Source organism: Microcaecilia unicolor, chromosome 14, assembly GCF_901765095.1.
Source record: "Microcaecilia unicolor chromosome 14, aMicUni1.1, whole genome shotgun sequence".
Classification (NCBI taxonomy): domain Eukaryota; kingdom Metazoa; phylum Chordata; class Amphibia; order Gymnophiona; family Siphonopidae; genus Microcaecilia; species Microcaecilia unicolor.
This window is the reverse complement of record NC_044044.1, coordinates 35,066,998-35,089,040: the sequence shown is the minus strand read 5'-3', so window position 1 is coordinate 35,089,040 and position 22,043 is coordinate 35,066,998. Positions and strand designations below refer to the sequence as shown.

General features: G+C 44.5%; 1 protein-coding gene across 2 annotated transcripts; it reads left to right on the top strand.

The window, feature by feature from the left end:
* Positions 1 to 1,496: 1,496 nt before the first annotated feature.
* On the top strand, positions 1,497 to 17,502 carry LOC115458360 (tumor necrosis factor receptor superfamily member 3-like). 2 transcript variants are annotated; one of them, XM_030188260.1, is made up of 11 exons: positions 1,497 to 1,793; positions 3,288 to 3,384; positions 3,474 to 3,599; positions 3,691 to 3,837; positions 6,102 to 6,198; positions 6,367 to 6,434; positions 6,764 to 6,868; positions 8,189 to 8,217; positions 12,446 to 12,641; positions 16,533 to 17,217; positions 17,488 to 17,502. In XM_030188260.1, exons 1-10 carry the CDS (start codon positions 1,710 to 1,712, stop codon positions 16,757 to 16,759), a joined length of 1,176 nt encoding a protein of 391 aa, XP_030044120.1. In that variant the 5' UTR covers positions 1,497 to 1,709; the 3' UTR covers positions 16,760 to 17,217; positions 17,488 to 17,502. The 2 variants fall into 2 exon arrangements, with proteins under 2 accessions (XP_030044120.1, XP_030044118.1); XM_030188258.1 differs by having other exon boundaries at positions 16,533 to 17,373; positions 17,488 to 17,498.
* Positions 17,503 to 22,043: the final 4,541 nt, after the last annotated feature.

The following is a 22,043-nucleotide window of genomic DNA, read 5'->3' as shown; positions in this document are numbered from 1 at the left end:
CGGTGGAGGAGAAGGGTGCAGATAAGAGAGATTTACCCAGTGAACTGAGTTCCCGGGGAGGAATATAGGGAGAGATGAGAGTGGAGAGGTACTGAGGAGCTGCAGAGTGAATGCACTTATAGGTTAATAAGAGGAGTTTGAACTGTATGCGGAAACGGATAGGAAGCCAGTGAAGTGACTTGAGGAGAGGGCTAATATGAGCATAACGACCCTGGCGGAACATTAGTCGTGCAGCAGAATTTTGAACAGATTGAAGAGGAGAGAGATGGCTAAGTGGGAGACCTGTGAGAAGCAAGTTGCAATAGTCTAAGTGCGAGGTGATAAGAGCGTGGATGTACTAATATTAAACTACTAATATTAAAGTGAGGATGATAAAATTAGGGTTCTGAACAAGTGAATAAGGGTTAGGAGTTAAAAGCAGCATCAAAAAGGTGGCTTTTAGCTTAGATTTGAAGACGGCCAGAGATGGAGCTTGACGTACCGGCTCAGGAAGTCTATTCCAAGTATATGGTACAGCAAGAAGGGCTAGAAACTACCAACAGCTCTTGAGTTGATAGTGACTGACCACTAATTGGCTCAGGCACAAGTCATGCCTTAGCCCCTTCTCTCTAAAACCTTCCCTGAGCCTCCTCCAAGACAAAAAAAATCCCCAGTGGTCCTGTGGCTATCTCCCAACCCCCCCTAAAAAATAGCATGTGGTCCAGCGGACCCCCTGACCCACCCGAGTGAACACTGGCCCTGGTAGTCTAGTGAAATCCCACCCCCCAGGACCCCTCCAAATACTTTTAGTCAGAAGCAGAAGGAATGCCTACTCCCTCAACAAAATGACGGAGCCTAGCCCCTGCCCAGTGCATCCTGGGATGTACTGGGAGGGGCTAAGTACTATATAAGGAAAAAAAACTCCAGGTCATTTTTTTGGGGGGGGGGGGACATCAGGAGGGGTCCACTGGACCACTGGGGCTTTTTTTTTAGGTTGGGGAATTGGGAGGGGTCCACTGGACCACCAGGGAATTTTTTATAGGTTTAGGGGGCTGGGAGAAGTCCATTGGACCACCACAGATTTTTTAGGTTGGGGGGTTGGGAGGGGTCCACTGGACCACCAGGGATTTTTAGGTTTGGGGTTGGGAGGGGTCCAATCATCAATGCGCATATGCAGAAGAGTTGTTCCTACCACCCAGCTCTTGTGGGCATGCATCAGGAATATTTGGACCCCCTTTACAAACCAATGCTCAACACTTTAACAGTGTGCATATAATTTGCATACTATTTGCATTGGTCAGTAATTCTGACTCAGTGTTCAGCTGGTGGAGTTCTGTGCATCTCCCCCACTTACAGTTCATCTCTTCACCTCAAATTCTACCTATTTCCACTTAACCTGTATCTCTGTAGAGAAACAGTTTACAAAAGGGCACAGACGTGGTCTATTTCTGCCACCAGGGGCAGGAAGTGGATCTGTGTGTGGGTGCATCACCTGAGCACGGAAGTTGGTATCTCAGGCAGCTGGAGGTGTTGGCAGACAGAAGAAGTCACAAAAGGTCTCTTCCATTGCTTGTTGCAATTTTACTTCTCGGGTGACGTCGGGGGGGTGGTGGTTGCTGAAGACACCGTTACTGGCACAGTGCTCTCGGCACATTACCTTGTGCTTCTGGTCCGTTATTCTGAAGAAGCAGAGGCAGCACTTGAGAAGAGCCAGGAGCATTTGATCCGAAATGGGGGGTCTGGAATTGGTCCTACATGCCATCAAACTATTGCTCCTCACGCGTTTCGGTTCTGCTGCTATGGAGCCCAGACAGGTAAGAAGCAAATATTCTGAAAGTAATTTGTATTCCTCTCACTGAGAAACACACAAGTCTGTGAGCTACTGTGATTCAGGGAGGGTTGCAGGAGTATCAAAGAAAAGGCAAGGAAACACCCTTGGGGGGGGCACTGCTGCAGTGAAACTCACACAGGGGCACTGCTGTGGGCAAACTTCTACAATACACATGTGGACACATACATACAACAAAAACCTTAAGGACAGTGCATCTCAGTGTCACCCTTAATGCCTGCTATACACAGGTAACGGTACCTAGGGTTTATTCCCTTCCCTTGCCCCCCATGACTCAGATGGACGAATGGTAAGGAAGAGCATCTCTTACGAGAAGGAGAAACATAGGTTTCCATCCTATTCAGGTCTGATTCAGCGACAGGAAACCAGGCGGCTTAGTCCCCTCCTCAGTGTTTGAGTCCTGGCAGAGTTGTACTCAAGAACTGAGGCTCTGTGTGTGTGTGCATTCATGTATGGGGATGTGTGAGAACATATATGTGCATGCAAGTGTGTAGATATATTTCCATGCGTACATATGCGTGTGTATCTGCATGTGCTTACATTTGTGTTGATATGAGAGTATGCATGTGTGTATAAGAGTGAAAATATGTGAGTTAATATGCATGTGTGTGTCAGTATATCTGGGTGCAACGAAGATACAAAAACACATGGTTGCACAAACATTTGCATGTGTGTGTATGAGTGTTCATGTGATTGCATGTGTATGTGTAGTAAGGATGTGCATCTCTGTTTGTGTGTGCATATATGTGATTAATATGCCTGTGTGTGTGAATGCATATTGGTGCAGTGTGCATGCAATCTTTTGTGCATGCATACGTTTGTGTGTGTAAGGTTTCCTGTGATTCCATGTATGCGCGTGTATGTATTTATTCTGGGGAAAAGCTGACTTCTCTCTTCACTGCTGACACTGATCTCACTGTGACTCACTTTCTTCCTGCTCTCACGTATTTGCCCTTTCTTGCAGTCTTGTTATTCTCGTTTCTAGCTGCCACATCCGTCATCACGACCTGATCAGAACAGACAGTGGGTTACTCAGAAACGTGTGTGAAGCAGCCCATCTTTCCTCTTTCCACCATATCAGACCCTGCTAAACTGACATGAAGCCTTCTATATCTTACTGCTCCACTGAATCCAAGATCTGCACCACCTGCACACACTGTCCCACCACCCTGCCTTGCAAACATATCCTGTAGCCACAGAATAGGTACAGAATGGGCAACAGCAATGCCTATACACACACACACACCACATCTCCTGCCCTTTCATACACCACCCAACTACCTCACCCTGAGAAACACACACACAGTCCCACAGCAGATTAGGTGCAAAAGGTGGAATGACAATGCAGGCTTCACACCCATATGAACACACACCTGTCACACATCACCCAACCACCTCACCCTCACAAACATCCCACAACAGCAGGATGAATTCTGATTTCCAATATGATCTTCTGCAGTTTCCAGCTCCTTATCGTCCTCTCGGAGGAAAGTGCAACACCAGTGAGCACGAGTATCTGCATGAGGGAAAATGGTGCTGTTCAAAGTGCCCCCCAGGTAACTGCCTCCAAGATCTACTTCTGACAACTCCAAGACATGAATCTTGATGTTCTTGCATCTCCTCCTTACTTTTTTTTATTCATTAGGAGAATATGCAGCAGATCGATGCTCTGAAACCAATAACACCATCTGTAGGACCTGTCCTATGAATTCTTACACCAGCGAGTGGCACACTCATTTTGCATGTATTCAATGCTCTCCCAAATGCAAAGGTAAAGAGATGCTCCTTACAAATTGCCTGAACTTCCACACTCTCAGGCCTTGCACATGCCCTGACTCCTATGTCTGTGTCTACTTACCCAGGTGATCTAGTAGAAAAGCAACCCTGCGGCCCTCGGTCCCCACGAATCTGTCAGTGTAAGCCTGGCTACAGATGTCAGAACCGGACCGTATACTCCAAGCCTTGCCAACAGTGTCTGTGGATCAGCAACAGCACAAAGTATCCAAATAGTAAGATTATAGCTTCAACCCTACACCCAGATACACAATAAGAAGATCTGAGAGGAAATGGACCACCAGCGCACAAACACACACACACACATATATATATATATATATATATATATATATATATATATATATTATATATATATATATATATATATATATATATATATATATATATATATATATATAAAACCTTCATTGGACCCTACCTGTCCGTCCAACTATTGCCCCATCTCCCTTCTCCCTTTCCTATCCAAGATACTTGAATGTGCTGTTCACCGCCATTATCTTGACTCTCTTTCATCTCAAGCTATTCCTGATCCACTTCAATCTGGCTTTGGCCCTTTTAATTCAACTGAAACAGCGCTTGCTAAAGGCTCCAATGACCTGTTTCTAGCCAGATTCAAAGATCTCTATTCTATCCTCATCCTTCTCAATCTATCTGCTGCTTTTGACACTGTTGATCACCACCTACTCCTAGATACACTGTCCTCACTTGGATTTCAGGGCTCTGTTCTTTCCTGGTTTTCTTCTTATCTCTCCCAGCATCATACCTTTAGTGTGTACTCTAGTGGATCCTCCTCTACTTCTATCCCACTGTCAGTTGGTGTACCTCAGGGATCTGTCCTGGGACCTCTTCTTTTCTCCATCTATTCTTCTTCCCTTGGTACTCTGATCTCATCCCATGGTTTTCAGTATCATCTTTATGCTGACTCCCCCCAGATCTACCTCTCCACACCAGAAATTTCAGCAGGAATCTAGACCAAAGTATCAGTCTGCCTGTCTGACATTGCTGCCTGGATGTCTCACTGCCATCTGAAACTAAACATGACCTTCTTATCTTTTCCCCTAAACCAACCTCTCCTCTTCCCCATTCTCTATCTCTGTGGATAACACCCTCATCCTCCCTGTCTCATCAGCTGGTAACCTTGGGTGTCATCTTCGACTCCTCTCTTCTTCTCTGCACATAATCAACAGACTGTTAAAACCTGTCATGTCTTTCCCTATAATATCACCAAAATTTGTCCTTTCCTTTCTGAGCACACTACCAGAACCCTTATCCACACTCTTATCACCTCTTGCTTAGATTATTGCAACTTGCTTCTTACAGGTCTCCCACTAAACCATCTCTCTCCCCTTCAATGTGTTCAAAATTCTGCTGCATGACTCATATTCCACCAGTGTCACTATGCTCATATTAGCCCTCTCCTCAAGTCTCTTCATTGGCTCCCTATCCATTTCTGCATGCAATTCAAACTCCTCTTATTGACTTACAAGTGCATTCACTCTGCAGCTCCTCAGTACCTCTCCACTCTTATCTCTCCCTACACTCCTCCCTGAGAACTCTGTTCATCAGGTAAATCTCTCTTATCTGTACCCTTCTCCTTCACTGCCAACTCCAGACTCTGTTCCTTTTATCTTGCTGTACCATATGCCTGGAATAGACTTCCTGAATCAGCTCTGGCAGTCTTCAAATCTAGGCTAAAAGCCCATCTTTTTGGTGATGCTTTAACTCCTAACACTTCTTCTATGTTTTATCATTCCCACCTTAATTCCTTTATCCCTTATTTGTCCATCCTAATCACGTCTCTTCATGTCCAGTGTACACAGTGGTGTGCTGGAGCAGGCTCTCACAGGCTCACAAGAGCCGGTTGTTAAGTTTTTAAGAATTTTGGGAGCCGGTTGTTAAAGTAGGGCCCTCCATGGCTACTTTAACAACTGACTCCCAAAATGTGGGCTTGGGCCTCCTGCTGAATTATCTTTTACTTTGCTGGTGGGGATGCTGAGCCCTGCCAGCCAAGTAAATAGACTACTGCTGCTCCCCGCTCCTTGTTTCCAACTCTGGGCAGCAGGCTGGGGCTTCTCGAGCATGTGAGAGAAGTTCCAGCATGCTACTCAGAGCAAGACGTTGGGAGTGGTGGCAGTCCATCTATTGGCTGCCAGCAATGGTATGCCTAGCGTGCCCGCACGAAGGGAGGAAGGAGAGAGAGGCAAGTGTTGCTCCCCCACCCCCGGCCACCCCTGGCCCTTCCAACTGCAGAGCTGGCTATGTCCGGAGAAAGAGCCTGTTGTTAAAAACTTACCAGCACACCCCTGAGTGTACAGCACTGCGTACGTCTAGTAGCACTATAGAAATGATAAGTAGTAGTAGTATAAGAAACTCTGAGAGGAACTGGACCCCCAGCACACAAACACACAACATTAAAATCTGAGAGGAAATAGATTCCCAACACACACACTTAATATTTATCTGTTGTTTCCTTCAGCTTTGACCTTCCAGCCTACCTCCAGCCCACCTCTGACATCTTGTACAGAACTGAGAGTCTTCAATTCAACAACTGGGGAATGTATAACCACATTACAGTAAGTGGAGAAGAAACACCGACTGCATGGGAAAAGGAGAATAGAAGTGCTTCTCTGATACCAACAGGAGGCAGTCTCACCAGGCTGGAATTGCCACTGACACTGCAGGGAGAACTGGGGAATGGACATGTGTGCGTCCTACTTATTTCTTGTGTTTCCATTTTCTAGTTGTTTGCATCCTGTGACAAGGACTGTGGACAAAGCGTGTGAACAGCAGAAATCATGGAGTTTGTTGGGTATTATTTTTTTTGTGATCAGTTTATCCTGTGGTCCTGCATTTTTTTGCCTACAACTGTTGCTAAACTCTGTAGCAGAGAGAGCAGAGGCATAAGATAGAGCAAAGTTACAGTGATGGAGAGATGGGGAGGTGAAGGGCACAGGATGGAAATGAATGAGCTGGTAAAAGATGGGGAAAGATGGAGAGAGGGTTGGGTAAAGAAACTGGGGATGGGCTGAAGGAGGGAGAGTGGGGTAAAGGGATAGAAGAGAGACCTGAGTATGGAGTTGGAGAATGATTTGATGTAAATAATAGGGGAGAGGGACTGATATTTTTAAAAATCTTCAGCTCCTCAGGCTGTGCTGGCTCTTCTCCTTCTCTCCATGGTGACCCTCCTCCTGGCTGCTCTGCTTTTCCACAGAAGGAAAGTGAAAGTTCCCTGCCTGAAGAAAGGTGAGTAGTGTCTGATGTAGCTTCTCACTAACCCAACAAGGAGACAGTCACAGGCTACACAGCAAAGCAGGGGTCTGCAGCATGCAATGGGGTCATCTTGGGTGTCATTCCATAGACCACAACAGTGAAGGATGTCTCATAGAAGAGATGCATGTCAGGTGCCTTTGGCCCAAGGATTACAAACTTCATTTTGCCTTGCCCTAGTGCTATACATTGTGATGTTACCACTTCCTCTTAAAAGTGGATCCCCATAGTAGATACCTTTCTCCTATACCTGCCGCAGGTGCCCAACGCATTGCCAACAGCAGCTGCTGACTGGTTAAGGGTACTGGACGTGTTTGGCAAACCTTCAGCCTTGAACACTTCCCTGCAATTACCTTTCTTGCCCTCCCAATGAGATTCTGAAATTAAACTACAAATTCATGGTCACCCCACAACAGTCCTGTAAAACTGCGTAACTGGGCATTATGCTATTAAAGTGGCCCCCTGCTATCATGACTCATATTCAAAATGAAAGCAATTTCCAAAAAGCCATTTTCTGGGTAAATGGGCAATTTGAAAATTGCCCACCCTCCCTGGAGCTACAAGAATGCCCTGATGGATCTTTAGTGGAGCTGCAGGATCTATTGTTTTTCTTTGTCTGAAGCTGCTGCCCCTCCCTGAAGGAAGAAATACTTGTTGATGGTTCTTTGAGCTTGTGGCTGTCAAGATCTATTGTTTCCCTTGACTACAGCTGCCCTTTGCTGGTCCCCCCCCAAAGATTGTTGACCTAGGTGACTGTTCCCGCTGTTCTCTTCATAAAGGTGGTTAATAATTCCCAATAAATAAATTGCCTAATGAATAAGCCAGCCCAGGACCTACAGTCAGGGACATAGCCACAGATGGGCCTGAGAGGGCCTAGGCCATCCACTTTCACCTCATGCCAACCCCACAGTGGTGCATCATTTGGGCTGATGGGACATCCACAGCCTACCAAACCCCCATTAAAAACTGCAGCGGTCAACAAGAATGCTCTGAGCTGCCAACACTGGTTCCACCGCATGCTCAGTTCTCTCGTAGGCTGAGTTCATGGTCAAGAATTAAGCATTTCCAGGATGCTGGCATCAGTGGGTCAAAGTGCTATGGTTTTCTGATGGGGGATTTGGTGGGCTGTTGATGTCTTCAGTTGGAGGGGCTTGGGAGGGGAAAGAAGAAATGATGTTCACCCATCCTACCTCTTAGCTCACTCAAAAGTTGCCTTCTGACTAAACGAGTGCCTCCTGCTGAAACTCTCAAGTCTTGCATTCGTGTGATCTCATGACATTTCTGTTTCCTTCTCAGTCTTCCAATCCTGCAGCCGATTCTCAGAGGTGAGTTTTGAATTGTGTTTTATTTTTTGGTCTTGTAGTTCCTCCTTTCTCCCTTTTCTTCCAGTCCTAGGCAAAGCTGAAACTTTGCTCACAACTCCCCTGCAGTTTCCAGTCTCAGCCTGAAGGCAGGAACCATAAAATAGGGCCTGTTTTGAGACCCCGTGTTATTGGGTAATCAGTGCAGTTTCAATCTTTTTAGTCATCAGTTTTCATACTGAAAGTCCATGCATATTCTCACTAAGTCTTGAGCTTACTTTTCCCAATGAAAATAATGCACAAAGTTCTGAAAATAGAAAATGACATGCACAGAGCTACCAAGTTATCCAGTTCCAGGGGGAAGACTTTTTCCCAAGTCCTAGTTTTAAACTTGCATCTTAATGCAGTGTTCTATTTCAGTTCCTGATTCTACAGCTTAAAATCAGCACTGCTGGTCCCATAATGCATTGTGATGTTACTACCTCCTTTTAAAAGAGGGTCCCCATAGTAGATACCTATCTCCTATACCTGCCTCAGGTACCCAAGTAACAGGTATGTTAGAAATTGAGCACTGACTCAAAATCTCCCTCCTGGTCAGGGTAACTTGCAAGCTTTTGCTCTTGGGAACAACACTGCTGAATGAGGAGGGTTAAAGTATGCAGCCAAAACTCCCAGCAATTATCAAATATCCCTCTTAGACCTATAAGTAGCTCTTTATACAGGAAAATAGCTTTATTCTATAAGCACCCACAAGGTTTCTCCCTTAAAAATAGCAACTCGCTCTCCTTAGGAGCTCTCAATGCTGTCTTTGCAGTATTTCTACCTCCAGATGGCCAGAGGGCATAGAGAGAGCTAATCTGGATCCTCTACATGGCAGATCAGACTGCTGACACAGAACCACTGGACTAACCATGTGTTATATTAAGCGTAGGAATAAATTTACTTTTTGAGCTATAGTACTATCTACATAGTTTTAAACTATTTTCTCTATTTTCCAAAGGAATAGTGTGTTGGTCTATAGCAGCAAAAACAACCAGAAGGCTTGGACTGTTGTATTTTGTAACTTTTGAGATTTAGAGGTGCAATGGCACAGTGCTTTGACTGATCAATATTGAAAAGACATATTTAGTAGTCACGAACAGTCAAGCCAGTGAAAATGTACCTCTAAATCCCTAAAAGTTAAAAAAAAAAAAAAAAAAAAAAAGACAAATCACCTCAAAATCTCTACAAGTTACAAAATATTATACTCAAAGGAATGACAAAGCATTTCTAAATCTCTATATGTTACAAAATAGAACACTCAAAGCACAGCGACAACGGACCTCTAGATGTATAAATGTTACAAAATAGAACACTGAAAGGAGAGACAAAGCACCTCCAAATCTCATAACTCACAAATGAGGACCATCCATGCACATTGAGAATGCACTTCCAAATCTCTATATGTTACAAAATAGAACACTCAAAGCACAGCGACAACGGACCTCTAGATGTATAAATGTTGCAAAATAGAACACTGAAAGGAGAGACAAAGCACCTCCAAATCTCATAACTCACAAATGAGGACCATCCATGCACATTGAGAATGCACTTCCAAATCTCTATATGTTACAAAATAGAACACTCAAAGCACAGCGACAACGGACCTCTAGATGTATAAATGTTACAAAATAGAACACTCAAAGCACAGCGACAACGGACCTCTAGATGTATAAATGTTACAAAATAGAACACTGAAAGGAGAGACAAAGCACCTCCAAATCTCATAACTCACAAATGAGGACCATCCATGCACATTGAGAATGCACTTCCAAATCTCTATATGTTACAAAATAGAACACTCAAAGCACAGCGACAACGGACCTCTAGATGTATAAATGTTACAAAATAGAACACTGAAAGGAGAGACAAAGCACCTCCAAATCTCATAACTCACAAATGAGGACCATCCATGCACATTGAGAATGCACTTCCAAATCTCTATATGTTACAAAATAGAACACTCAAAGCACAGCGACAACGGACCTCTAGATGTATAAATGTTACAAAATAGAACACTGAAAGGAGAGACAAAGCACCTCCAAATCTCATAACTCACAAATGAGGACCATCCATGCACATTGAGAATGCACTTCCAAATCTCTATATGTTACAAAATAGAACACTCAAAGCACAGCGACAACGGACCTCTAGATGTATAAATGTTACAAAATAGAACACTGAAAGGAGAGACAAAGCACCTCCAAATCTCATAACTCACAAATGAGGACCATCCATGCACATTGAGAATGCACTTCCAAATCTCTATATGTTACAAAATAGAACACTCAAAGCACAGCGACAACGGACCTCTAGATGTATAAATGTTGCAAAATAGAACACTGAAAGGAGAGACAAAGCACCTCCAAATCTCATAACTCACAAATGAGGACCATCCATGCACATTGAGAATGCACTTCCAAATCTCTATATGTTACAAAATAGAACACTCAAAGCACAGCGACAACGGACCTCTAGATGTATAAATGTTACAAAATAGAACACTGAAAGGAGAGACAAAGCACCTCCAAATCTCATAACTCACAAATGAGGACCATCCATGCACATTGAGAATGCACTTCCAAATCTCTATATGTTACAAAATAGAACACTCAAAGCACAGCGACAACGGACCTCTAGATGTATAAATGTTGCAAAATAGAACACTGAAAGCACAGCGACAACGGACCTCTAGATGTATAAATGTTACAAAATAGAACACTGAAAGGAGAGACAAAGCACCTCCAAATCTCATAACTCACAAATGAGGACCATCCATGCACATTGAGAATGCACTTCCAAATCTCTATATGTTACAAAATAGAACACTCAAAGCACAGCGACAACGGACCTCTAGATGTATAAATGTTACAAAATAGAACACTGAAAGGAGAGACAAAGCACCTCCAAATCTCATAACTCACAAATGAGGACCATCCATGCACATTGAGAATGCACTTCCAAATCTCTATATGTTACAAAATAGAACACTCAAAGCACAGCGACAACGGACCTCTAGATGTATAAATGTTACAAAATAGAACACTAAAAGGAGAGACAAAGCACCTCCAAATCTCATAACTCACAAATGAGGACCATCCATGCACATTGAGAATGCACTTCCAAATCTCTATATGTTACAAAATAGAACACTCAAAGCACAGCGACAACGGACCTCTAGATGTATAAATGTTACAAAATAGAACACTGAAAGGAGAGACAAAGCACCTCCAAATCTCATAACTCACAAATGAGGACCATCCATGCACATTGAGAATGCACTTCCAAATCTCTATATGTTACAAAATAGAACACTCAAAGCACAGCGACAACGGACCTCTAGATGTATAAATGTTACAAAATAGAACACTGAAAGGAGAGACAAAGCACCTCCAAATCTCATAACTCACAAATGAGGACCATCCATGCACATTGAGAATGCACTTCCAAATCTCTATATGTTACAAAATAGAACACTCAAAGCACAGCGACAACGGACCTCTAGATGTATAAATGTTACAAAATAGAACACTGAAAGGAGAGACAAAGCACCTCCAAATCTCATAACTCACAAATGAGGACCATCCATGCACATTGAGAATGCACTTCCAAATCTCTATATGTTACAAAATAGAACACTCAAAGCACAGCGACAACGGACCTCTAGATGTATAAATGTTACAAAATAGAACACTGAAAGGAGAGACAAAGCACCTCCAAATCTCATAACTCACAAATGAGGACCATCCATGCACATTGAGAATGCACTTCCAAATCTCTATATGTTACAAAACAGAACACTGAAAGCACAGTGACAAAACACCTCTAAATCTCCACAAGTTACAAAATAGAACACTCAGGGTATCTTTTACTAAAGGTTAGCTCGAGTTATCTGCAGCAGGGCCCATTTAGCAAAAGAACCCCTAAAAGCACAGCAACAATGCACCTCTAGTTTGTATAAATGTTAGAAAATAGAACAGTCAAAGGATCTGTAGATCTCTAAAGACCATGTTGGTTATAAGAAGGTTGCTAAAGAATGTTAACAGTGTAAAAGTAAAACATTCCCCATCCTCTTTCCCATCATTTCCCTTTCCTTTTCCTGTTCCCTTTGAGAATCTACTCTAGTTTCAGTCTACACAGCATTGTTCACTAGTGTCCCATCTCTCTTTGATATCCATTCCCCCCCCCCCCACCCCCTTACTCTTTCTCACAGGGAAATGAGAATCACCTAGTAGATGCTTTTGCATCCCATCATCCTCTCTGTGACTGGACTGGCAATGACACCTCTGATCCAGGGCCCATAACACCAGGGTCCTCAGAAAAGCTGCTAGAGATCCCTGCGGAGCTACATCCTAGAACAGAAGTTGCCCTGCAGCCTAACATAAAGGCAGAGGGATATGGAGTCCTAGGTGCGTATTTATTTATTAGGGTTTATTTACTGCTTTTTTGAAGGAATTCACTCAAGAAGGTGTATAGTACAAATAAAATCAAGCATGAATAATACAGCAGTCAAAATATTCAAACAACAATACAAAGAACAGTTTAGTATACCACTTATGTCAACAGAATATGTAATAGAACATTTTAATAGACAGCGTAGGGTGTAAGCAAAGACGGAACATATAGATAGGTAAGAGAGTAAGAGGAGTTAGAAAGTAAGGTGACTAAAGAAAGTTGCACATGAGTTCAGAGAGATGATTAACATATGAATGACAGGTCTGAGCATAAAAACCTATTTCCATGTTACAGTGCTGCCCTAGAAAAGAACATTGAAAAGTTTGATTTTTTTTATCCCACATTATCCCACCTATTTGCAGGCTCAATGTGGCTTACATAGTATTGTTAACATTGTTGTTCCAGTATATTAGGTATAGTTAGTATTGTGTAGAGGTTGATTAGGGGAAGAAAGAAGAAGGAAGGGATTTATAAGGGTGTTTAAAGAAGATTGTTCTTGTTATACACCACTTGGGTGAATTTCTTAAAAAGGTGGTAAATAAATAAGAAAAAGAACAAAGTCTGAAACATTGAACGCCTTGAACACAACAAAACACCACTGCTGTGTGGAAGCTCACACTGCTCACAGGGACACTGTTATAAGGAAGACCACACTGCTCACAGGGGCACTGTTATAAGGAAGATCACACTGCTCACAGGGGCACTGTTATAAGGAAGATCACACTGCTCACAGGGGCACTGTTATAAGGAAGATCACACTGCTCACAGGGCCACTGTTATAAGGAAGACCACACTGCTCACAGGGGCACTGTTATAAGGAAGATCACACTGCTCACAGGGGCACTGTTATAAGAAAGATCACACTGCTCACAGGGACACTGTTATAAGGAAGACCACACTGCTCACAGGGACACTGTTATAAGGAAGACCACACTGCTCACAGGTTCACTGTTATAAGGAAGACCACACTGCTCACAGGGACACTGTTATAAGGAAGACCACACTGCTCACAGGGGCACTGTTATAAGGAAGACCACACTGCTCACAGGGGCACTGTTATAAGGAAGACCACACTGCTCACAGGGACACTGTTATAAGGAAGACCACACTGCTCACAGGGACACTGTTATAAGGAAGACCACACTGCTCACAGGGGCACTGTTATAAGGAAGACCACACTGCTCACAGGGGCACTGTTATAAGGAAGATCACACTGCTCACAGGGACACTGTTATAAGGAAGACCACACTGCTCACAGGGGCACTGTTATAAGGAAGACCACACTGCTCACAGGTTCACTGTTATAAGGAAGACCACACTGCTCACAGGTTCACTGTTATAAGGAAGACCACACTGCTCACAGGTTCACTGTTATAAGGAAGACCACACTGCTCACAGGGGCACTGTTATAAGGAAGATCACACTGCTCACAGGGCCACTGTTATAAGGAAGACCACACTGCTCACAGGGGCACTGTTATAAGGAAGATCACACTGCTCACAGGGCCACTGTTATAAGGAAGACCACACTGCTCACAGGGGCACTGTTATAAGGAAGATCACACTGCTCACAGGGACACTGTTATAAGGAAGACCACACTGCTCACAGGGGCACTGTTATAAGGAAGACCACACTGCTCACAGGGCCACTGTTATAAGGAAGACCACACTGCTCACAGGGGCACTGTTATAAGGAAGACCACACTGCTCACAGGGCCACTGTTATAAGGAAGACCACACTGCTCACAGGGCCACTGTTATAAGGAAGACCACACTGCTCACAGGTTCACTGTTATAAGGAAGACCACACTGCTCACAGGTTCACTGTTATAAGGAAGACCACACTGCTCACAGGGGCACTGTTATAAGGAAGATCACACTGCTCACAGGGCCACTGTTATAAGGAAGACCACACTGCTCACAGGGGCACTGTTATAAGGAAGATCACACTGCTCACAGGTTCACTGTTATAAGGAAGACCACACTGCTCACAGGGGCACTGTTATAAGGAAGACCACACTGCTCACAGGTTCACTGTTATAAGGAGGACCACACTGCTCACAGGGGCACTGTTATAAGGAAGATCACACTGCTCACAGGGCCACTGTTATAAGGAAGACCACACTGCTCACAGGGGCACTGTTATAAGGAAGACCACACTGCTCACAGGTTCACTGTTATAAGGAAGACCACACTGCTCACAGGTTCACTGTTATAAGGAAGACCACACTGCTCACAGGGGCACTGTTATAAGGAAGACCACACTGCTCACAGGTTCACTGTTATAAGGAAGACCACACTGCTCACAGGGCCACTGTTATAAAGAAGACCACACTGCTCACAGGGGCACTGTTATAAGGAAGACCACACTGCTCACAGGGGCACTGTTATAAGGAAGACCACACTGCTCACAGGGGCACTGTTATAAGGAAGATCACACTGCTCACAGGGCCACTGTTATAAGGAAGACCACACTGCTCACAGGTTCACTGTTATAAGGAAGACCACACTGCTCACAGGTTCACTGTTATAAGGAAGACCACACTGCTCACAGGGGCACTGTTATAAGGAAGATCACACTGCTCACAGGGCCACTGTTATAAGGAAGACCACACTGCTCACAGGGGCACTGTTATAAGGAAGATCACACTGCTCACAGGTTCACTGTTATAAGGAAGACCACACTGCTCACAGGGGCACTGTTATAAGGAAGACCACACTGCTCACAGGTTCACTGTTATAAGGAGGACCACACTGCTCACAGGGGCACTGTTATAAGGAAGATCACACTGCTCACAGGGCCACTGTTATAAGGAAGACCACACTGCTCACAGGGGCACTGTTATAAGGAAGACCACACTGCTCACAGGTTCACTGTTATAAGGAAGACCACACTGCTCACAGGTTCACTGTTATAAGGAAGACCACACTGCTCACAGGGGCACTGTTATAAGGAAGACCACACTGCTCACAGGTTCACTGTTATAAGGAAGACCACACTGCTCACAGGGCCACTGTTATAAAGAAGACCACACTGCTCACAGGGGCACTGTTATAAGGAAGACCACACTGCTCACAGGGGCACTGTTATAAGGAAGACCACACTGCTCACAGGGGCACTGTTATAAGGAAGATCACACTGCTCACAGGGCCACTGTTATAAGGAAGACCACACTGCTCACAGGGACACTGTTATAAGGAAGATCACACTGCTCACAGGGCCACTGTTATAAGGAAGACCACACTGCTCACAGGGGCACTGTTATAAGGAAGATCACAGTGCTGACAAGGGCACTGTTATAAGGAAGACCACACTGCTCACAGGTTCACTGTTATAAGGAAGACCACACTGCTCACAGGGCCACTGTTATAAAGAAGACCACACTGCTCACAGGGGCACTGTTATAAGGAAGACCACACTGCTCACAGGGACACTGTTATAAGGAAGATCACACTGCTCACAGGGCCACTGTTATAAGGAAGACCACACTGCTCACAGGGGCACTGTTATAAGGAAGATCACACTGCTCACAGGGGCACTGTTATAAGGAAGACCACACTGCTCACAGGGGCACTGTTATAAGGAAGATCACACTGCTCACAGGGCCACTGTTATAAGGAAGACCACACTGCTCACAGGGACACTGTTATAAGGAAGATCACACTGCTCACAGGGCCACTGTTATAAGGAAGACCACACTGCTCACAGGGGCACTGTTATAAGGAAGATCACAGTGCTGACAAGGGCGCTGCTGTAAAGACACTGTTTTTGTGTTGCAGGTTGTTGAGATTGCCTTTTAAGAGATGCAGTAGTGAGAGTTAATCCCTGTATGTTTATTGCCTTAGGTTCTCTTTCTATCTATAACCCTTCAACTGTATTCATTGGGTACATCACCACATTGACAAACTCTGGTCCTTTGGTTGAAGACCAGTTCTCTAAGGATGAACTAAAATACCCCAAACAGGAGGAAAATCTTTCAGTTGAAAAGGAACCTCCTAGCCAGCATCAGGAGGGGCTAGAAAAATCTCTCATTCCCATTCAGGAGGAGTGTCAGCACAATCAAGGGAAATGAAAGATCCCTCCACAACACCAGGGAATGCTCCCTAGATTCATCCTCATTCTGGACAATAAACATCCCTCCACAACCCCTGGAAATGGTTCCTAGATCCATCCTTATTCTGGACAATGACAAAGCCTTCCTATAACTACATGGAATGTTCCTAGATCCATCCTCATTCTGGACAATATCAGTCCATAACCCCAGGGAATGGTTCCTAGATCCATCCTCATGCTGGACAATTACATATCCTCCTACAACCACATGGAATGTTCCTAGATCCATCCTCATCCTGGACAATGACAGATCCCTCTACAACCCTACAGAATAGGTCCTAGGATCATCCTCATTCTCAGTAATGACAGATTCCTTTTAAACCCCAAAGAACAGTTACTAGGCCCATCTTCATTCTCAGTAATGACAAGTCCCTCTACAACCCCAGAGAACGGTTCCTAGATCTACCTTCATTCTCGGTAATGAAGCCTCTACAACCCCAGATAACAGTTCCTAGCTCCACCCTCGTTCTGGGTAATGAGAAATCCCTCTACAACCCCAGAGAATGGTTCCTAGCTCCACCCTCGTTCTGGGTAATGAGAAATCCCTTTACAACCCCAGAGAACGGTTCCTAGGTCTACCTTCATTCTCGGTAATGAAGCCTCTACAACCCCAGATAACAGTTCCTAGCTCCACCCTCGTTCTGGGTAATGAGAAATCCCTCTACAACCCCAGAGAATGGTTCCTAGGTCCATCCTCATTCTGGATAATGAAGATCCCTTTAAAACCCCAGAGAACATTTCCTAGGTCCACCCTCATTCTGGGTAATGACAAATTCATCTACAACCCCAGAGAACAGTTCCTCGATCTGTTCTCATTCTGGGTAATGACGGATCCCTCTACCACCTGTCCTATAGAAAATGCCATATAGGAAGGCTGCCTGTGAAATGACTCCCACATGAAGGACTCACTGTCTAGAAACCACTCACTAGAAGACTCTCACTTATGAGGGCTACCTTATGAGAGTATCTGTTAGGTGAGTTGCTATGAAGTCTGTCTCTATGGAGATCTCCCTCAAGGAGGGCTGCTTGTATACTGTTTGTGTAGAGATTGCCCTTGAAGAGCTGCCTGAACGGAAACTACCTGCAAGGAGACCAATTTTATAAATGACTACAGGGACTAAACTCACATTACCACTCCCTGGACATGGTGAAGGAATTTACTCAAACACCCACGACATCTTTCTTAGGAGGACACCTTTATCTACCCCTTCCCAAGGAAATGCATTGCTTCACCAACTGTCTCTGTTCAGTCACTGGCTGGAAAACATAAGATCTTTCAAAATGTAAATATATTTAAAATGTAAATCAGGTTTAGAATTTGTTGGTTTTCTTTGTGTGCAAAACTGAATAAATTATCCAGGGTTTAAAAAACATTTGAATACTTTCTTAAAAGAAAAGTCCACAAGCCATTATTAAGATGGACTTAGGAAAATTCACTGCTTATTTCTAGGACTAGCCGTTCAGCCCGTAAAAACGGGCTAGTATAGGAGAGGGGGGGGGGGTTGAAAGGCCCCCCACCCCGCCGCTGAGTTCGCCGCTGCCGCTCCCCCTCCGAGTTCATCGCCACCCACCTTCCACCCGGTCGGGCCCTCGCTCCGCTATTGAAACAGCGAGAGCACGTAGCACACAGCTCTACTGCTGAGCTGCCGTGGCCTTCCTTCTTCTCTGCCTGTGTCCCGCCCTCATGTGATGTAACGTCGTCGAGGGCGGGACACAGGCAGAGAAGAAGAAGGAAGGACGACGGCAGCTCAGCAGAGCTGTGTGCTGCGTGTCCTCGCTGTTTCAATAGCGGATCAAGGGCCCGACCGGGTGGAAGGTGGGTGGCGGCGGCGACTCCGGGTGGGGGGAGTGTTAGCGACGGTGGTGTCCCTCGCAAATGCGCAGTAGAGACGCTCTCTGTTCCGCCCTCGTCATCACGTATTGACGCGGGGCGGGGCAGAGAGGGTCTCTACTGCGCATTTGCGAGTGAGTACGACACTCGCCATTTATATATATTGATAAGCAGCATAAAATCTGTTGTACTGTTTTGGGATCTTGCCTGGTACTTGTGACCTGGATTGGCCACTGTTGGAAACCGGATACTGGGCTTGATGGACCTTTGGTCTGTCCCAGTATGGCAATGCTTATGTTTTTATGTACAATTGCCAATGCCTGCTCCTGAGATCATTCCCATCATGCAACAGGACCCTCCTTGCTCTGGAGCACAACTGACTTGTTCCGACACCAGACATTTCTCCTGGGTCTCCATAAGTAGCCAGAGAGAAGCTTATCTGCTCTCTGATCTGTGTCCCTCACCCTTCCCTTGTGCCAACACATCCATTTTACACTGAAGCAAACTTAAAATGGATTCATTTGAAAACATTTATAATCTACCTATTCATTACAAAGCAATGTCCCAGATGGAGATGATGATAAAACACACCTAAAATCAAGTATTAGAAAAACATTTTTTTTGTTGTTACATTTGTACCTCGCGCTTTCCCACTCATGGCAGGCTCAATGCGGCTTACATGGGGCAATGGAGGGTTAAGTGACTTGCCCAGAGTCACAAGGAGCTGCCTGTGCCTGAAGTGGGAATCGAACTCAGTTCCCCAGGACCAAAGTCCACCACCCTAACCACTAGGCCACTCCTCCAGTAGCAGAAAAAAAAAACACACACACACAATAAATCACCTACCTAAAAAGAACAGGGTTGATATTAGGCCAGTGGCAGCAAGCATTTTTTTTTTTTTTTTAGCCACCACTGGCATTATCCCCGGATATGAAATTTTGGGCCATGTCCAGGCAGCAGTTTTGAATGTCTGCGTTTATTCAGGCACCTCTCTCTCATCTGAGTAAGTGTGATATTCCACACTTAACTGCTTAAGCATCATTGTGTAAAAACAGGACTATGTTTTATGCCGTCTGAATTAGCTGCTTACCTTCCGCACCTGAACGTTGAATATCAGAACTTAACCGAATGCATGCCAAAGCCACCATCAAAACAGCCAGCTTTCAATTTAGCAGTCGGTGCTATTCAGAGATACTAACCAGTTAAGAGCGGCAGAATCTCCCTCATAAGCAATGTAAACAGCCAGAAGCCTCTCCCAACCGCTTAAATTGCTTTAAATATTGACCAGAATACACATTAAGACAAGGACATAAGCAATGCCATACTGGGACAGACCAAAAGTCCATCAAACCCAGTATCCTGTTTCCAGGTCACAAGTACCTAGAAGAGATCCCAGAACAGAAACAGATTTTACTATTACTACTAATAATAATTATCATTTCTATAGCACTACTAGACGTACACAGCACTGTACACTGAACATGAAAAAGACAGTCCCCCCTCTGTCCCTCCCTCCCAGTTCCAGGTCGTCCCTCCCTCCCTCCTTCCCTCCCTTCTAGTTCCAGGCCCCCTCCCTACGAATTTTAAAAGTCACCTTCACTTACCTCATTGGGGTTACGTCGGCCGCCAGCAGCGGTAAAAGGCGTACAGGCTCGGCCCTTCTCTCTCTCTCAGCTGTGGTCCCGCCCTCATTTCCTGTTTCAACAATGGCGGGACCACAGCTGAGAGAGAGAGAAGGGCCGAGCCTGCATGCGTTTTACCGCTGCTGTCGTCCGCTGTAACCCTGACTTGGTAAGTGAAGATGACTTTTAAAAATCAGAGGGAGGGGACCTGGAACTGGAAGGGAGGAAGGGAGGGACGACAACACCCTCATGCATGTGACGTTGCGTGTGACGAACCAGGAAGCACGCTAACGTCACAACAGGAGATGGATACAGCGTTACAGGCAGCATGAACCCTACAACCCTTCACTGCCACGGAGTCAGCTTCAGAACGTTGGAGGTGCTTTTTATTATAGTAGGTAACCTACAAATCCAGCTACACCATAGGATTTAACTACTTGAGCTCCAGATGGTGGAACTCAATACCCAAAGCCATAAGAAACGTCAACAACTCTCTCTAATTCAGAAGAGAACTTACCTTTTCAAGAAATTTCTTGTCTAACCACACAACAAATAAATGCACTACACTATATTGTATTGTAATTGTACAACAACAATGTAGAACTCCCAAACCATTTAAATGTAAGCCACATTGAACCAAAACTTGCTTTTGGATAATTGTGGAATACGAGAATGAATAAATTATATGGGGATACAAGGAGTGTTTGTTGAGGCAGACTTGCCATCACCAGCCTCTGTTTTTCTTGTCCCATTTTATGTCTTTTTTATTCATTTTATTTATTTTTTTGTGTTATTGTAGTTTTATAATTGTTTATGGTGCTCATTTTCAAAGCACATAGACTCACAAAGTTACACAGATGACTATGTAATTTGTAAGTCTATATGCTTTGAAAATAAGCCTCTGTGTATGCTTGTTACCAGCATTGATCCAGGCAAGATATAAATATATCAACAATAAACAATATCTTTCAGATATTTAAATGTCTGTATCGTATCTCCCCTCTCTCCTCTAGGGTATACTTATTCAAGTCTCCTCTCATATGTCTTCCCATACTATTTTGGTTGCTTGCCTCTGGACCTCTTCAGATCTTTTCATGTCTTTGGCAAGATACAGCATCCAAAACTGAACACAATATTCCAAGTGGGGGCCTCATCAAAGACCTCTTCAGGGGCATTAGCACCTCCTTCCTTCTATGCTGGTTATGCCTCTCACTATGCAGTCGAGCATCCTTCTGGGCTTGGCCTCCACCTTTGTGTTGCCACCTTGTGCCTGGTCCATGTACACCAGTCACTCACCTCCTATTGCATCCAGTTCCTTTGGATTTCGCTCTACATTTTTTCATATTAAAACTCAACTGCAAAGCATCCACTTCCTCCAAAGTGTCCACTCTTTTGCCAATCTTTGTCTCATCCACAAAAAGGCAAACTTTTTCTTCTAACCTTCAGCAATATCACTCAAACAAAAATTGAGCAGAATCGGCCTCAGGATGGTTCCTTCAAGCACTCCACTACTCACCTTTCTTCCTTCTTTCCGAGCAACTTCCTTTTACCACCACCCTCTGTTGCCTATCAGTCAACCAATTTCTGATCCAGTTAACCACTTTGGATCCCATCCTCAAGCTGCTCAATTTATTAATGAGGCTCCTATGAGGAACAGTATCAAAGTCTTTGCTGAAATCTAAGTAGACCACATCTAGGCCCACGTCCATGATCCAGTTCTTTTGTTATCTAGTCAAAGAAATCAATCAGATGCATTTGGCACAATTGACCTTAAGTGACGCCAAGTTGCC